Source organism: Coenobita brevimanus, chromosome 56 (genome assembly GCF_032717465.1).
Source record: "Coenobita brevimanus isolate Jiangsu-jjx chromosome 56, ASM3271746v2, whole genome shotgun sequence".
NCBI lineage: Eukaryota > Metazoa > Arthropoda > Malacostraca > Decapoda > Coenobitidae > Coenobita > Coenobita brevimanus.
This window is the reverse complement of record NC_137009.1, coordinates 38,028,922-38,047,394: the sequence shown is the minus strand read 5'-3', so window position 1 is coordinate 38,047,394 and position 18,473 is coordinate 38,028,922. Positions and strand designations below refer to the sequence as shown.

At 41.2% G+C, this 18,473-nt stretch overlaps 1 protein-coding gene across 1 annotated transcript; it reads left to right on the top strand.

Moving 5' to 3' along the window:
- The first annotated feature begins 449 nt into the window (after nt 1-449).
- On the top strand, nt 450-18,055 carry LOC145401718 (uncharacterized). The gene is made up of 12 exons (XM_080273899.1): nt 450-493; nt 2,289-2,318; nt 8,833-8,903; nt 9,977-10,110; nt 11,050-11,165; nt 11,477-11,650; nt 12,463-12,757; nt 14,307-14,480; nt 15,129-15,199; nt 15,356-15,405; nt 16,470-16,625; nt 17,922-18,055. The coding sequence occupies exons 1-12, from the start codon at nt 450-452 to the stop codon at nt 18,053-18,055; spliced, it is 1,449 nt and encodes a 482-aa protein (XP_080130025.1).
- The last annotated feature ends 418 nt before the right edge of the window (nt 18,056-18,473 follow it).

Here is an 18,473-nt window from a genome sequence, read left to right as displayed (position 1 = left end):
ATATTATAAGATTCCTTGCTAGCACGTAAACAAGTTCCTAAAGAAGTCAGAAAGTAGGCACTTCGAAAGTTTGAAACAACGCTTGCTAATTGCTAAATGGGCTTCTTTTGTGCAAGGATGTAGGATCTAGAAAAGCATATAATATGCTTAAAACACACAAGAGTTTTAGTTTATTTTATTTCAGAAAAAATATGTAGATAATTTTTAGGTACGTAGCCCATTGCATTGTAATTTTGTTTGGTAATGAAACACTTTTAATATTATCTGGTAGGTTATATATCATTAATTTATTAAGATCAAGAAATACATTACATTTGTTAATACATAGCCTTCAGAATTATCGTCATATATTCTACTACGATGTTGACATTTTGAGTAGTAAACAAAACATTCCGACGCTAGACGATCGAAATGTGAGGCCGCTTTGTATGACATCCCTCCTCTCCAAAATGGGCAACTGCCTCTTGCTCCTCGGCCTCAAAAAAGAAAAACGGTAACTTATGTGTGGAGATGGGAGAGTATCAGGGGCGTGCGGCAGCCGGGTGACCTTATACTGAAGGGTACAGGTTGTGGTGGGGCTTGTAGGGGTTTGGGGGATTGTTGCATTTTACGAAGCACTTTGGTTTGTTGTATTAGTTTTCTTGAGGCCTCAGTACTGTCACTCTTTACGATATATGTAGAGAAAGATGGCGCTGCCTTATATTTTCAGCTAACTTCAAATTTCGTATGCAGCCTGTCTCCATTAGCTTGCAGGAGACCGTGTTATTCAGTTATTCATACGGTATTATGAATACGCCTATTCATGGATGCTAACATCTACTTTGGTATTGTATACCCTGATAGTTATTTTTTTATTGTTTGATATATTTTCTATGAATAAGCAACTGATTTTGGTCTGCTTGGTGCATTTAGCACTGTAATTGTTTTAGTATGAGCATGAAAAACAGTATCCCTACGTGTCAAGTGGGGTTGGTGGAGGATTAGTGCCCCTCACTGTAAAACAATTAACTCTAAGCCCTTGGTCACCCCGTTTGGGATACATGGTGTCTGGCAGTGAAAATGTGAAAAAAAAAAATGAAAAACAGTAATTTCCCAGACCTATCCTAACTCTGCCACAGTGTTGTGATCCAACCACCACAAAACAGACAGTGTAACAAAACTGTCACCTGTCTATATTGTAGACATTTTTTTCCTGTCCCAGAAATTCATGTTTGAGCTGGCAAGTGTTCTTAACTGAAATGTAAATCACATCATTGGGAAAATAGCATTTGGAATTTGATTTAGTTTTCCAGATCACCACCTGTAATGTGGTACATGTTTCTCTCTCTCACTCGGTATGGAAGAATGGACAGTGGTAAAGGTTATGATCCACTGTTCTTATTCCTGACAAGACAGTGACAGTTAAGCAGCCAGTCATTGTATGTTATGGAACAGCAAACTAACATACCTATAAGTAACAACTGCGTAACTGTGTCGAGAGAAAGCAGTCTGCCACTTAATTATTTTTATTAAGGATTAGGGCAACCTTACTGGAAGGCTGTCATGTTTATTTACCTAGAATTGCACTGTCTTCCATTATTATTACTGTTTTTTTCTTAGCACTTTAATTAATTTCTTCTCCTTACAGCTAATACACTTTTCAGTACAGTACTGGTACCATGCCTCATATATTGGTGCATTAGAACATGTGTGAGAAAATAGGCAAAATTTCAGAGTAAATTGACGAATTGTTGGTCAGAATTAGGTATTTTGTAATTGTGGTGATATTTTTCAGGGTAGAATTCACTGACAGAAAGGTTATGATAGTGATGGTTAATTACTCATCATTAGGTTGCCGTAACATGAAAGGTACAGTTTTAAAGGAAGATTATTGTAAGCGTATTTATATACTGTACTGTACAGTATTGTATTTTGATGGGAGCCATTAAGTGTACAAGAGCTACTAAAAAGATAAATTTTTTAATGTATTAAATGTGAAGATATACAGTACACATGTAGGGTGGAACTAAGAATTTTAAGTCCCTGAGCAATGAGTGTATGAATTTAAGGCCAGTTTCATTAGACATTGTTCCTACAGTAGCTCTCATACTTTTATTCTTTCCATTTGCCTGTTTGTGGATCCTACGCACCCCATACATTTCTAGGAAATGGGGTTATGATAGTAACGATGTTGATGTTAGAATATCCTGTATATTTGTGTACAAAGGAGTGTTGTGTATAACATTATAGACCAGACTGTATTTCTACCTACCATGGCTGCCTGCCCTGCCTCCTGCTGGTGTTGGCAGTAGCTACGAAGAAATGGGCTATGAACATGGGTTAGTGTCACGGTGCCAGGCCTTGGGTAGTGTCACATTGCTGGAATTGGGTCTAATGTATCACCACACCTCACTCACATGTGCTGGGCCTTCAGAACTTTCAGATACCTGTAGCTAACATTTACTGTACTGCATTCACAGTCTCATCATTGGAACCATTTTCCAAGATTATTTTTTAAAAATTAGTTTGTTTTTTCTTCCTCTGTTCATCTTCTATAAGAAAAAAAATAAAAGATAATTTCCTTTGCTTAGTACCATAACTACTGTCTCTATTTTTATATCGTTTGAAAAGTTTTGCAGTGATTTTGGAAGATATGTTAACAGTACAAGGCAGCTAGAATTGCCTGAGTAATACTTTTAATAGTATTGTTAGTTTTTAATTAGTAATGAGCACAGGTCATTGTATGTCACTGACCATTATAAGAAGTCTGAAGCCTGTGTGATGTGTGTTGTTGTGACACGTTGGACCCGAGTCCTTTGAAGTGTGGGATGGTGTGGCCTTATATCGCCTTGTGCCGCGACCACAGCAAGCCAGACCAGCCAGTGTGCATGGCAGCCCTGCTCAAGTTCAGTGCATGTGCTCAGTTAAACTTTGGTTATAAATATTGTCCCATATAGGACAGATGCTTAAAACGGACATTTTGTGACGATATTCCCTAACCCCTTTAGTACAGTAGGTCCCTCTTAAATGTAAAGAAAAAAATACTTGTCTTTTGCCACTGTTAAAGAGAACAGACAAAGCTGTACTGAAGGGGTTACAGTGTTTGTCAGCTCTGTTTGCTGGTAAAGCCAACCAACAATAGGTTTATCAGGCTTAGCATAGTCTTAGCTCTAGTTTGGTTACCTATTGTGCTTGATATCTAGAGTAAATGCTTCATAGAACAGTGGCGTGAGATGACGCATTCCACCACATCTGCCGCCTCATGACCAACTTAACCAAGACCAGTGACTCTACATCATTATTAAGAACTTCTTTTTATTATGCTTTCCTTTTATACAGCTTTATTACTGGGAAATATGTCACTGATTAATACCAGCACTAATAGTATGAGTTTTGTACATCTGTTCTTGCTGGGAGAGTGTAATACTGTGTGTTGTGCAGTGTACCTGCACTCTTACTTACAGTATTTAACAAAGTGGCTTAAGTGTATGTGAGAGAGGTGGAGGGGGGGAAAAGGAGGAGAGATGAAGGATTGGAGTAGAGAGGTATAAGAGAGAGGGGGTTGTAAGTTGGGGGGCGGGCAGCAAAATGGCAGGGGACAGGGCAACGTGGAGGTGATTACTTTAAGGCACTGGCAGTAGATAGATGGAAAGATATAAGTAATCTCTGGTAAAGGAATGTTTGCATCACTTAATGAAGTACAGAACAGTACTTGTACAAGTATAATAAACAATATTCATTAGCATATATCAGTTGCAGTATGTCTATAAATACCTTAGAGTTAATAATTCTATACCAGTAGGTAATATTTGTTTGGTACCAGGTACAGTATTTAGAGAATAGTTCATTATTGTGTTTGCAGTATGCGAGAATGCATCATTTTTTTAGTCTGGAATGAAGTTGATGACACTGATCAGTGAGTGGTGTTGACACGTGTGTGTGATTCTCACACTGACACAACACAACTGGTTGTTATCAGTCACATGTTTGGTGGTTACCACAGTCCTCTCCAGCATTCCCGTCCCAACAATTCTAAACAGTAATGGTGACACCCAGCCACATAAATTACAAGGTATTATTCTTTGTGAGATGAAGGAGCACAAGACAAGGCTACTGTAGCTCAGAACTGAGAGTCACAGAGAACTTAAATTTTTCCTTTCCAGAGCAAAGTTTGTTTTTGGTAGATGAACATAAGACATTGTAAGGTTCAACACCTTTTTTCCTTGTCCTGGCAAAAGCAAGTTTTAGTTACAACAGGGAAATAATTATAAGTTTATGTGTGAATCAGCCTCCTGAGCATATAAGGGCAGCAGTTCTACCCTCAAATATTTGGAGATACTGTACACAGATGGTCGCTGCAGTGGTACCAGTTGATAAGAAACAAATCTGGCTGTGTAATGTATGTTCAGTACATCAGTCTAATAGATGGTAATTTAGTTGTACAAAATTCGTATGTATCAGTACTGTATATTGTTATAATATTTTATGGTATTCTGCCCTGCATGTTAACCATTTGGCTGCTTTTACATTTAGCTACTGATAGCAAGAGTTTAGGAATTTTTTCCTGTATTTTCTAATATATCAACATTTTGTGACATACCGGTTTATGCCTTTCCCATTCATGTTCTTTTATTACTATTGAGAATGCATGACTTAGCAGCTAGCGCCTGACATTATGCATGTTATGCAGCCATCAATATTTACATTTACCTGCCATTTTCAGTGTAAACAATATCATACACTTAATTTACTATATCATCATCATTTTTAATCGATTGCTTGTACCGTATTAATTAACATTTTCTCGTCTTATAATTATGCTGATGCTTTTAAAATATTCTGTCCATCTGTCAGGTGACATAGTAATTTATCACTTTTTTACTGTAGATACTTTATGATTTTCTAAATACAGTATGGGAATAATTTTACAATACTGTGTCCATCTCTTTTGGTTGTCAGAAGATAACACATACAGTATACTAGTACAGTACAGTTTAGTTCTGTACATATTATTTCACAAAATTTTTTAAGCATAACACTGCAGATTAGCACAGTGCAGTTTTATTACTTCACAAATGGTATATACTTGACTAGATTTCTGTTTTTCATAAAGGCTCCAACATGTTCATGCGGTACCATCACTTGACGTTACCCTAATGAGGATCTTTCCTAAAGCGTCTTCTCATTTGACAGACATCCCAAACCACTCTCAGCTCGGTTGATGGCCAAGTGCAGTCAGATTGAAAGGTCTGTTTGTGTGGTATCCAAGGTACCCCATGACAAACTAAGGCTCAGCAAATTCATGCAGCTGTGATATCAGTACAGTATTCAAGTTGTGGGAGTGACCCAGTCCCATCAGGTCCCTCTCAGTCCAAAATATCCTTCCTCAACTTGAATATTAAGTCATGGTTGCATCAAATTAGCCTTACTTATGAAGTCAGAATGAGTCTCCTTGATTAGTTTTTGTTGTTGTGACAAGGTTGTGTGATGTTCCCATGGTTGTTCAATATATATATGGATGGGATGATGAAAGAAGTAAAAACACGAGTAATGGAGAGAGGGATGGCGTTGGTAATGAATATTGATGGATGGAAGATCTCAAATTTGTTGTATGCTGATGTTGCAGTACTACTTGCAAATAGCAGACAAGAGCTTGGTAGACTAGTGCAGAGTTTTGTTGATGTCTGCGAGCATCGTGCCGTAGAAAAGAGTACAGTGATGGTTATTGAGAGAAAAAATGACTCCCAGTGTGATGTTATAGTGAATGGAGAGAGACTGGCATTGGTGAGAGAGTTCAAATACTTGGGTACAGTGATAGAAAAGAGAGGAAAATGTGCAAAAGAAGTGGAAAGGAGAGTGACACAAGGAAGGAAAGTAGCTAGTTTTATGAAGGCCTTGATCAGAAACAGAGGCTTGAGTGTTGCAGCTGCGTGAGGCTTACATGAAGGAGTGTTAGCACCAACTTTAACATACGGAAGTGTGACTGTGGTGTGGCATGAAAATGAAAAGTCAGGAAGAAGAGCAGTGGAGATGGGACTGCTGAAGAATGTCTGTGGAGTACAGAGGGTGGATAGGATTCAAATAATGTGACTTGTGAAAGATGTGGATCGAGGAAGTCTGTGGACACCAGAAACGGAGAAAGTGTACTGAGATGGTATGGTCATGCGGAGAGAATGGATGACAGTAGAATGATGAAAGAGGTATATCTGAGTGAATTTGAAGGAGGGAGGAGGCAAAGTAGGCCAAGAAGGAGGTGGAGAGATATGGTGAATGAATGTGTGAGGAAGAGATGTTTGGAAGTTGGTGAGGCTAAGGGACTGACAAGAGACCGAGCTGGCTGGATGAATGTTGTGGGAAGAAGTGTATGATCAGTGATTTGGCACCCCATTTTAATATGACAGCGTTCAATTTGACTATCAGATAGGTATATGTGAAGCTACAGAACATGATGAAATTTTTTTTGGCCTACCCGATGGAGCCAGGATTCCATGGGCTTGAATGACGAGTGCATGGAGGCGTGGCCTATTGAACTGGGCAAACTTAGGCTGTCTGGATGTTGCTACTCCTCACCCTGCCCTAGGATGGGAAAGGAGGTCAGGATGATGATGTTAACAATGATGTTGTTGTTGTAGAGCACAGACTGTCTGGCCAAGCATACCCATTGACTACAGGCAAGCAACTGCCCTGGATTTTGCCTTGTGACAGACAGCACCTCACCACAGAAGGGCATAGGGACTGAGAAGGGTGATTCCTCGATGGATGCTACATTTGCATATCTTCATCTGATGTATTTGGTTATATGATTACTACTCAGCATTATAAATGAATTCTTGGGTTACAAGAAACAAGTAGCCTTGTCACTCATTGTAGAGGCACCTGAAATGGAAAGAAAATTAATAAAAAGAGACAGGAGGGATGGGAGAAATAAGAAGGAAGGAGGACTGGCATGGAAAAAGAATGATAGAGATGAAGGAAGAAGTTGGCAGCATTACATCAAACAAGTTGGTGATGGTTGCCACCACCTGCCACCTTCCTTGGTTATTAGTCTAATCACCCTGCCAATCTAACTGCACTAGCCCATTACCTGAGCTGAAAGGGGGTCAGGGATTTTTGTCAGGTTAGAACAAACATGCTGTTGTCAGAATTTAGTCATTTGGTAGCAGCAAGAGTAACATAATAAAAATGTTATATAACAGTATTTAAATAGTTTTTCAGTCACTTTTTGCTTCTCTTTCAAGATTTGGACAGCTTTATTGCTTACTTTATTGCACATCATGCTTTCATACTTTTTATATATTCTGTACTGTTTTCCTAATTCACAGTTAACCATGGTACTTTCTTTACTAGTGGACAGTAGGGTTCGGATGGCAGTGACTGTGAAGATGATGATGATGATTACGATGATGATGATGATGATGACCTCTGTTCAGAATATCAGTTGTTTGTACTGTGGGCAGGATAAATATGGAATGGAGCTGCCAAAAATCAACCACCAATAAAAAAGAAACAAATTATATCAGAATGACCAAAATCACACCAAGAGAAAAGCAAAACATAATACAGTATCAGCTTATCTAAATTTATCCATGAAAGAATTAAAAAATAAGCTCTTTACGTCAGAATTTTCCATCAGCTAGAACTTCTCTACATAAACGAACATATATCAAAACATCCAGGTTTGTCCCAACTGTAAAGCATTTATGATATACAAGTACAGTATATTTACACACAAAAATTCAGGTGATGTGATAGTTCTGGGACTAATTATATGAAAGTAAAGTTAAATTTCATTCTTTTTTTTTTTTAATGAAACAAACACTGAGAAATTCTAACACCCATGGCATGTAATTTTCAGATTATCTTTGAAATTAGAGAGAACTGAATGAAAATGTTGATAGTATTTGCTCCAAGTATCATAGTAGAATAAAGCTTTTTTTTTTTTTTTTTTTTTTTTTTTTTTTTAATAAAAAAAATAAATTAACGAACAAATAGTGTGGATTTTTTTTTTTTTTTTTTTTTTTTTTTTTTTTTTTTTTTTGAGTTAAGTTATTCCCTTTATTCCCTTCCTGTGTGGTAATAGTAATGTACAGCCCTAAAATGAGAAGTAGTAATGCAACCCTTAAATAATGATAAAACAGTGATATGCCCCAAAGTGTACAGATGTATTGTACTGTATAACTTATCTTTCCAAGTATAATTATAGTTGAACAAAATTGCAGCCTTAAACAAGCAAATTATGGCTAATGTAGATGATTGTATAAACCGTAATTAAAATCAGATATCAGTAGTCTTAAAATAAGCTTATATTTCCCTCTTCCAGTCATAAAAGAAACGACAGTTCACCAATAATTTAAGTTCTTCACAGTGTCTATATCAAACAACAATGCACCCTAAAATATAACAGTCAAACAGTAGTACGACACCAAAGTTGTAGCATATGTTCTTCAGTAATATAATAGACAAAAATACATTCCTAATTAAGAACATCATAGCTTAAGAAAAAATTAATACAAACTTGATGGAAGAAAATTGGGTTCCTTCATTGCCATGCTGCAGTAATCTGGCAGTTCAATTTTACAGTGGCCATGTTCCTAAACAGTTAATGAGAGTGTAGACTGAAGTACTTCCTTTTTGTCACAGTGTCATAGTTAGAGTCATATGATAGTACGTTCCTAAATACAAGTCATATTTTAGAATTAATAGTCAGGTTGAGTCAGCTAATTGTACATCCTTAATTAAGACAAATCTATCTTTAAATTCCCTTCCTTCACCATCACAACAAAACCCCAAACATCACAGACTGTTGATTTTAGTTTACATCTTCATTGTTTTGATGGTTTTGTGTGTTGACAGGCCAGTGACGCTGCTGCTGGTGGGGTTAGACAATGCCGGCAAGACCACTGCAGCCAAGGGCATTATTGGAGGTCAGTCACTATGGCTGTGTTGAGAGAATGGAGAATGAGAGACTGACTAGGAGTGTATGTGGGTGAGATCAAGGAGAGGAAGGAAGAAGAGGAAACCAAGAATAAGGTGGAGGGACAGGGTGGAGAGGTATGAGAATGGAGAATGAGAGACTGACTAGGAGTGTATGTGAGTGAGATGGAGCAGAGGAAGGGGTAGGGGGAGACCAAGAATGAGGTGGAGGGATAGGGTGGAGAGGTATGTGACTCAGAGTAGTGTGAGTTGGAGGGAGGGGAGCCTGATGGTAGTGGAGAGGGTGACATGGAGGTGATTTGTTTGTGGCCACCCCTGCAGGATTAAGTCATCTCACTATAAATGGATAGATTAGGTAGTCGTAGGATCACATAATAAACTCATTTTCTCTGGAATGGCTTTTTCATTTTATGCTTGCTATCTCTTGTTGGTTATATTCAGCTGAGGATAAACTTTTAAATTGGAGGGGTTAGATACAGGGTAGTCAAATGGTGGGTGACAGAGCGACTTGGAGGCGTTTTGTCTGCAGCCACCCTTTGCGGGATTAGGGCGTCAGGCTATAGATAGATAGATAGATACAGACTTCATAAACGTCTTCAATACTAGAGGCCTTTCATAAGTATACTAAATTTGTCTGGTAGGAAGAAGAGTATATAAAAAAGGACATCAACCGGATTTAGTGGAGTTAGAAATGTGTCTTAACTTAGTGAATTTGTTGATGGTATTTTAGTGTGCTCTCTGCTAACTTCAGATGCCTTTATGATGGTGATGGTGGTGATGATGATGATGATGATGGTGGTGATAGTGATGGTGATGATAAAGAAAGTGGTGGTGGTGATGATGATGATGATAATGGAGGTGGTGGTGGTGATATGCATGATGATGGTGATGGAGGTGGTGGTGGTAATAGTGATGATGATAATATGGGTAGTGGTGATGATAATAATGATGGTGATGAAGATGGTAGCAATAGTGGTGATGATCACGATGATGGTGGTGGTGGTGATGATGATGGTGGTGGTGATAATAATGATGATTTAATTGAACCCCCACCCCCTTGCAGAGCCGGTTGATGATGTAGCTCCGACAGTGGGATTCGCACCAGAGAGCCTGGAGTACCGTGGCTGCGAGGTGACCATATACGACCTTGGGGGCGGCAAGAAGATCAGACCCGTGTGGACTAAATACTTCTCAGAGGTATTTTTGTGTGTGTGTGTGTGTGTGTGTGTGTGTGTGTGTGTGTGTGTGGACTAAATGCTTCTCAGAGGTACCATATATTTTTTGTTCCATGGACTAATTATTTCCCGAGTTTTTTTTTGTGTGTGTGTGTGGACTAAATGCTTCTCAGAGGTATGATGTATATTTTTTTTTTCCACATACAAAATACTTCTCAGAGGTACAATACATTTTTTGTTCCATGGACTAAATACATCTCAGGGGTTCAGTACGATATATTCTTTTGTTCCACGGACCAAATACATCTCATAGGTGTGATACGTTTTACTTTTTTGTCCCATGCTAAGTCGTACACATAGGAAGCGTACCAAAGAATGTCTCGGAAAGTGATATGGAGGGTAATGTTGAAAGAAGCATACCTTGACCTGTTTTCTTGTAGGGTAAGGAGTCTCCCTAGCACCTCGTCCTTAGTGATTTATTTTCCAACCTTCCCAGTAACATCCTATTTTTTGCATATATCCTTTAAATGTTGACATAGATAGACGAATAGCACACTGGAATATAGTAATGGAGGAGAATCAGAAATAAACCAGTGAAGAAGAGGTGGTAATAAGCCTCCAGACTGCATGAAAATACCCCCCCTTATGTACTGTGGAAGAGAGCAGTATAATGGGGAGAGAGAAGGAAGAGGAAGGGAGAGAAAGAGAGAGAGGGGGGAGGGGATATGTGAGGATAAAGTAGTCTGGAGGTGATTCTTTCTTGGTCATCCTCTGTCCAGTAGCTCCTGTGAGGGAGTAGGCATAAAAAATGGTGATGATGATGATGACAATGACAACAGTGACAACAACAACGATGATGATGATGATGACAATGACAACAATGATGATGATGACAATAGTGACAACAATAATGCTGCTGCTAATGATGATGATAATGATGATAATAATGATGCGTTGGCAGGTACACGGCGTGATATTTGTGGTGGACTCCAGTGACAGCAGCCGGGTGGAGGAATGTAAGGAGGTGCTTGTCAAACTGCTCTCAGACAAGAAGATTGCCGGAAAACCCATCCTTGTGTAAGTCATGGCGTGGTTTAGCCCTTTGCACTGCATTTCCGTTAGCTGAATAAATTGACCCTCGTAAGCTAGATGAAGAACAGTGCTAAGTCGTTTGCTCTTGGCTAAAACATTAATCAGGATAGTTTTGTGTGTGTGTGTGTGTGTTTGTACACTAGTGACTGGTTACCCTCACGTTGAAAGTTTAGCATTGTATGATACCTGAACACTTTTGATGGAACAATAAAGGATTGGATGATTATGATGAAGATTTATTTATTTATATATCATTTATGTTTTTATTTATTTACTAGTTTATTTTTGTGTGTCAGACTGGCAAACAAGCAAGATGTGGAAGGAGCGATGGATGAAGTGGACGTTGTTGAGGGTCTGGGCATAGAGGAGGTGGTGAACAGATACAAGTGTCCCACGCGCGTTGAAACCTGTGCCGCCAACACCACCCGACCATCAAACAAGCCAGACAAACCCATAGCGGACGGATTCAGGTGAGTGAGTGTTGTTGTGGCCCCAGGCTCATCTGAAGTGTGAACTCGGTGGACTGCAGGATTAAGTTGCCCTTCTGCAGTCAACCATTCTCCCTTCAGAAAATAGGGAAGTAAGGTAGTTGAGGGATGTTTGCATAAGAAGGCAGTTGATCCATCTAGTTATATTGATGCCATTATTACAACTACTATATTGTGGACTTACTGTATTGACAACTACTGTTATTTTTACCTCCATTTAGTAAAAATACCTGAAGATTACAGTGGCTTATTACCCCTAATACTGGTGGTAGGTGGTGGCACCCATCATCCACTCACAGCGTAGTACTGCCTACTTCTTCCTTCACCTCTATCACTTTTTTTTTTTTCCCCTCGTCTCTTTCCATTTCTTCCTTCACTGCTGTCACTTTTTATTACTCTTCTTTCCACTTAAAGTGGCTCTACGCTGAATGACAGGACTCCTGATTTTGTGTAACCCAGGAAACCATTTACAACACTAGGTGGTAACCATATAACCAAATAATGGGATGATGTGGAGCCTACTGTGGTACCCTGCTAACTGGGTGGAAGGACGCAAATGCAGCGTCCATCCAGGAACCAAACCTTTACACTTTTCTCCGTGTCTCACTGTGGCAAGGCATTGTCTGCTTCGGGAGATCATTTGTCCACTGCATGTGAAGGCCCTGTAGGGGCATTTGCTTGCTTGCAGTTGATGGGTCTGCCCAGTGAGGCAGACTGATTACTCATCAAGAACAACCCATAATGCAATCCAGTCCAATATATCACTAAGTCTAAAACCACACCCTTACCCCCAGATGGCTGATAGACACAATAGTGGTCCACTACAAGGAAATAAACACCCGAGTGGAACAGGACATGGAGACGGAACGTGCAAAGCAAAAGAAGGAGATGGAAGAGCGGAGGGAGCGGATCAGGCGGCTACGGGCAGAGCGGGAGAGGCAGGAGGCCAGGCGGCGAGAGGCAGAGATGAGACGAAGACAGGAGGCGGGGGAGGAGAGCAGTGAGGGGGAGAATGATGTGGTGCAGGGGGAGGAAGAGGTGGTGGTGGAGAGTGCCCCAAGCCGACCCTCTGTTAGTTCTGTGCCTAATGTGAGTCAAGGGATATACTGTACATTATATTTCTTATGTGTGTGTTTAAGAGTGAGGTTGGGGAAGGAAGGGAGACCGAGGATGAGGTGTATGGATGGGTTGGAGAGGTATATGAGAGATGGGGATGTGAGTTGGAGAGAGGACAGTCATATGGCAGAGGACATGGTGACAGGGAAGCAATTTGTGTGAGGCCTCCCATTCCAGAGTTAAGACATTTGGCAATACTGTAGATAGATAAATACCAGTAGATAGTGTTTAAAAGAGTTTATTCTTTGGCTGCATCTGGATGATTTTATAAAACTTTGAAATGGCTTCTCACATTGAAGGGGTTTAGTAGTGATGTATCCAACCCATCCAGTTCAGAGTTATTATCCTCAGCTGAATTACATCAAGAAATGGCAAGAGTAAGATTAAAGAGAATTACATCAAGAAATGGCAAGAGTAAGATTAAAGAGAATTACATCAAGAAATGGCAAGAGTAAGATTAATGATATACAGTCGGCGCAATGGAAGTCTGGACTCTCTAATTCGCACCATATATTTGGTAGGGTCCAAGAAATATTGTAGGAAAATTCCTATAGTCGGTGGATTTTTTTCTGGTGGCTTCTAACGACTTTATAGGCTTACCACCACATGCTGTGAGATTATGAGCTCAGTGCCTGCCTGACTTTGGGTGGGAGAGAACATCAGATTTTCTTGTCCTGCCTGGCACTTGTTAATTTCAAAGCTCTCGTTTTCACAATCTCCTCTGCCTTAGTGAATCATTGGAGATGGGTCCCAAGCCATTAAATGATGTAGAAAAAGCCCGAATTTTAACTATGAGGGAGGGAAATGTAAAAATTAAGGGTATTTGTATTCGAACTGGGCGAGGAAAATCTACCGTTATGGCACTCCTCGCTGCTGCCCGCCATCAGCCAAAAAACACAATTCCCCAACATAAAGACAGGCTAGGACCTAAAAGGAAAACATCACCAACTACAGACAGGTTACTGAAGCAAGCTGTGATAAAAGACCCACGTTTGACTGCTAGACAGCTGAAAGATATGTACCCAGAATTGCTGAAAGATGTGTCTGAAAGAACCATACAGCATCGACATCAGAAAGACTTCAAGATCCCCAGCCGTACTGCTGCACTGAAGTCTCTCCTTAATTTTTACATTTTCCTCTCTCATGGGTAAAATTCGGGCTTTTCCTACATCAGTTAGTGGCTTCAGACCCATCTCCAATGATTCACTAAGGCAGAAGAGGGTGTGAAAACGAGAGCTTTGAAATTAACAAGGGCCAGGCAGGACAAGAAAATTTGACGTGCTCTCCCATCCAAAGTCAGGCAGGCACTGAGCTAATAATCTCACAGCATGTGGTGGTAAGCCTGTAAAGTTGCTAGAAGCTACCAGAAAAAAATCCACCGACTACAGGAATTTTCCTACAATATTTCTTGGACCCTACCAAATATATGGTGCGAATTAGAGGGTCCAGACTTCCATTGTGCCGACTGTAATCCCAGGTTCTGTCATGTAACTGTCACTGCAACCCTTCCCCCCCTCCCCAGGGCACGCTACCCCAGTCTCATGAGGTGTCAGGAAAGGGAAAGCGTGCTAGTATCTCGGTGACGGAGAATGTTCGGGTGGCACGGTACTCACCAGAGGAGAAGCAGGAACTGAGAGAGCTGGGCTTCAACTCACAGACCGAACTGCAGGAGTCGTCATCATCTTCATCACAACAGGTTAGTAGTAGTAGTAGTAGCAGTATGGTTGTGATTGGTGGTGATGGTGGCAGTAGTAGTACAGTAGTAGTAGTAGTAGTAACCCCAGGCTCTTTTTGACCTAAACTGGTGGACTTCAGGCTAAAGTTGCTCTTTCTGCATTCCACCATCCTCCTGTCAGGGGATAGGGAGTGAGTTGAAGGATGTTTGTATAGCCAGGCAGTGGTGTTTCCCATCTACATCAGTGCCACCACATGAAGGCACCCCTCACCAGTTCCACCTCAGCAGGTTAAAAGCCAGATTCACAAACACGCTTTAGATTCCCAGCCATAACTCTGATTTGTTTGCCCAGGAATGATGAGGACAGGAGAATCCTGAGTCTTCCCATGTCTGTTGTTCCTCCTACAATAATAAATCTTGGTTGTTGTTGTTACCCTGGGCCTGTCTGAATGTGAACCCAGTGATGTGCAGGCCAAAGCTGCTCTTTTGCAATCCACCCTCTTCCAGTGAAGGGATAGTGTGGGGGATTGAAAGACATATATATACTGGATACCTGGGCAGCCCCACCAACTAGTCATATCGATCCCACCACTTGGAGGCATCCCACTCTAGATCCTGTGTAATGGAATGCAGTTGAGTGGTTTTTGATTATATTTTGTCATGTTGCAGGTGTCTCCGGAATCCACGCCGGTCACCCCTCCACCTCAACCGCCAACGCACAAAGTCATAATGGTGCAAGAGTCTCCATCCCACCGACCTGCCACACCCACCCCTGCCTCCTCTCCTCCTGCCCCTCCCCGCCCTTCCTCACCCCTCCCTGTCTTGCCACGTCCTGCCTCACCCCCCTCTGCCTCACTCCACCCATCCTCCACCACTCTAAACTCTACTCCACCCAGGGATGGTGATAGTGGCATTTTGGACCCCAGTGGATATGCTACTTCCAATGGTACGTAAGATGTAGAAAAACAGGAAAAACCGAGAGTGTTATCCAGACAACCAAGGTAGCATCCCTAGGTCTACTTATGCATAGGGAAGAGCATGTTCAGGTACAGAAAATTATTGACTGTGCTATACCCTTTTTACTCTAACTTGGCCTAAAATTTCCCACTCACCCTCTTGAATGCCAAGTTGTAACAGCAGATTAACACTAAAATATTGTGCTGATCATGAAGAAGTGCTGTGGAAGGGATCTAGAGCCATAGCATTGTCTTTTTTCTGGCACTGAGCTGCATGAAAAAAACGGAAAAGGATGAAAATCAGGGCCACGTTAAAATGAAAAGAGTATTGCATGTGTAGGTAATTTCACTTGATGGCATCTCTCCACGTGTCACAGTCTTGAGCCATTTACTTGTTCAAACCCCTAACTAAAGCTCTCCCTGCAGGATCTCTTGTGACCTTCTTCAACCAGTCACCCACTCCCTCCTTTCAGTATGTCTAAACCACTTTAACCTGCTTGTTCACATCACTTCTTTAATATCTCTTAAGCCAGATTTCCTTTTTAGTACACTAAGTTCCTTCATTCAGTGCTCCCCTCCTGATCCATCTCAAGTCTCATTTGTTTTTATTCCAAGCTACTTGTGTCCTCATCTTTCTCTAACCAGAACTCACTGCCATTCAGCATAACACTTCTCATACGTATTTTAGCTACACTTGTTTTACTGTAACTTGACCTAAAATGACCATCTCTCCATCTTCAATATTGCGCTGGTACAAGAAATTAATGTCAGAATATGATGCTAGTTATGAAAAGTGCCGTGGAAAGGATGTTGTGCCACAGTATTGTCTTATTCTGCCACTGAGCTGTGAAATAAGCTGCAAATGGACAAAAAACCTGGACCACGTTAAGATAAAATGACTATACAGTAGTACCCCCAGCATTAAAGCAAAGATCCTTCATAGTCAATAAAGGCAGTAGTTCTCCTAAGCTTCCATCCACCTCAAGCATAAAATCATCTATTATTGTCCAGAGTAAAAGACACCTTCATACTGTACATTTGTTTTTTCGTACAGGTTTGTCAACGCCCTGCCTAGACTTGTGCCGTGAGGGTAGAACAGGAGAGTGTGTGCCGATAGATTCCGATGATGAGCTGTTTGACTTGACCTCACTGTCTGGGGGATGGTCCAAGAGAGACACATCTCCCTTCTCACACACTGGATATGTTAAAGGTTAGTTGTCAGAAAGGTGTGGGAGGGGGGAGAGTGTGTATGCATGTGTGCATTCGAATGTGTGTTGCGTTGTCATTTTGTCATTTTGCTTTAAGGCTTCGACATACATGGTTCAGCTAATGGCGGCTCTCCATGCTGCTCAGTCTCTAGCAGCCAGTATGAAGTGGCTGTGCACCATGGCACCATGACTGCCCTACCATTATGCACCAAGTGATAGGCCAGCCTCCAGGGCTGCTGCTCCCAAGCTGGGCCCCTCGCTATTGGACGGAAGCAACACCCCGAGAACTGCATTGCTGTGTACCCTGTGACTCACATCCAACCCCCATCCCAGCCTGAAGTTGCACTGACAGAGCCTGCCCCTCACATCCCCTCATATCCACCATTATGTAGCAGGGCAGAGCTTTCTGGCCACATGCCCTTGCTGGCATCAACCCCTGTGTCATAGTAGTGTACAAAGTGTGATATGCAAAGTGCATGTACATGTAATTTAGTGTATAGGAGAGAGTTAGAGAACTGTGTCTGGGAGAGCATTTTGACCCACTCTTCATTTAGGTGATACACAGACAAAGGTCAGCAAAAGGGGATGGTCAGGAACTAATCCTGATGGATAGTGAAATAGAAGCCCCAGCTCACCCCGTCACCACCCTTCCCAGCCTCCTCAGAAGTAATGCTCTGGTTGGCATTGTTTGTGTAATGCTTCAAGGTATTTATTAGAAATACTGAGAGCATGTTTTTGTAGACTATTCAGTTGTCAAGCATATCTAAATAAGAATAATATACTTGTTATTTGGCCATGTGGAGAGGATGGAGAGTGAGAGACTAACGTGGAGACTTTATGTGAGTGAGGTGGAGAGAGAGAGAGGGAGGAGGAGACCAAGGATGAGATGGAGGGATAAGTGGAGAGATATGAGAGAGGGGGTTGTGAGCTGGGAGGAGGGCAGCAAAAGGGCAGGGGACAGGGTGACATGGAGACGATTTGTTTGTGGTCACCCTTTATGGGATTAAGGTGTCTGGCAATAGATAAATAGATGGATACTTGTTATAGCCCCAGAATCATTTATATATGAATTTTGTGGAATTCAGGCTAAATATACTCTTCCCCTGCAGTCCACAATCTTCCTTTTAGGGGACAAGAAGTGAGTTGAGAGATATTTATTAAATCAGGCAAGAAAAGCAACCCAGTTACTGTATATTGGTGCCTTCATGTGAGAGCATCCTTTTCCAGGACCAAAGTATCAATGTATTCTGTTGTTAAAAAAAATGTGATATGATTATTCCTCTCTCTCTCCATCACAGACCAATTGGAACTGGAGGCAGCCAGCACAAAGCCATCCAAGAAGAAGTCATTCCTGAAGCGGTACCACAAGACCGCCCCCCTCCAACCCCCCTCAGCACCCTCCCCTGATGGCCACACCTCCGTCTTGGCATAACATGTAACTCTCACATTCACAGTAAAAGATAAGTAAGTGTTGGAGAGGGATGCCTTCACATGGTGGCATGAATATAACCAGGCAGCCCCACTGTCTGGTTATACATATGTCCCTCAACTCCGTCCTTATCCTCTGAAAGGAAGATGATAAACTGTGTACAAGGCATTGGTGACTAACCTGCAGTCCACCAGGTTCACATTCATATAAAGCTGGGGCCACAATGACAAGAAAAAGAGACAGTTAAATATACTACTCTGAGACAGTGGAGAATCTTGTTTATGTAAGAGATTCAAATTTGGTTAATGATATATTGGGTGACAGATACATTCCAAACACAAGAAGGGTCATGTTATTTAAGGTTTAAAAGCTCCCTGTCACCTCTTCCTTACCAGTTTATATTGGAAGTGACATGTTAATA

What these genes read in the sequence shown, in the direction of transcription:
- LOC145401718 (XM_080273899.1), top strand. Translation starts at nt 450, where the DNA reads ATGGGCAACTGCCTCTTGCTCCTCGGCCTCAAAAAAGAAAAACG. An exon ending in CCCATAGCGGACGGATTCAG is followed by an intron (nt 11,651 to 12,462) that starts GTGAGTGAGTGT and finishes CCTTACCCCCAG; the next exon opens with ATGGCTGATAGACACAATAG. An exon ending in AAAGTCATAATGGTGCAAGA is followed by an intron (nt 15,200 to 15,355) that starts GTCTCCATCCCA and finishes TACTCCACCCAG; the next exon opens with GGATGGTGATAGTGGCATTT.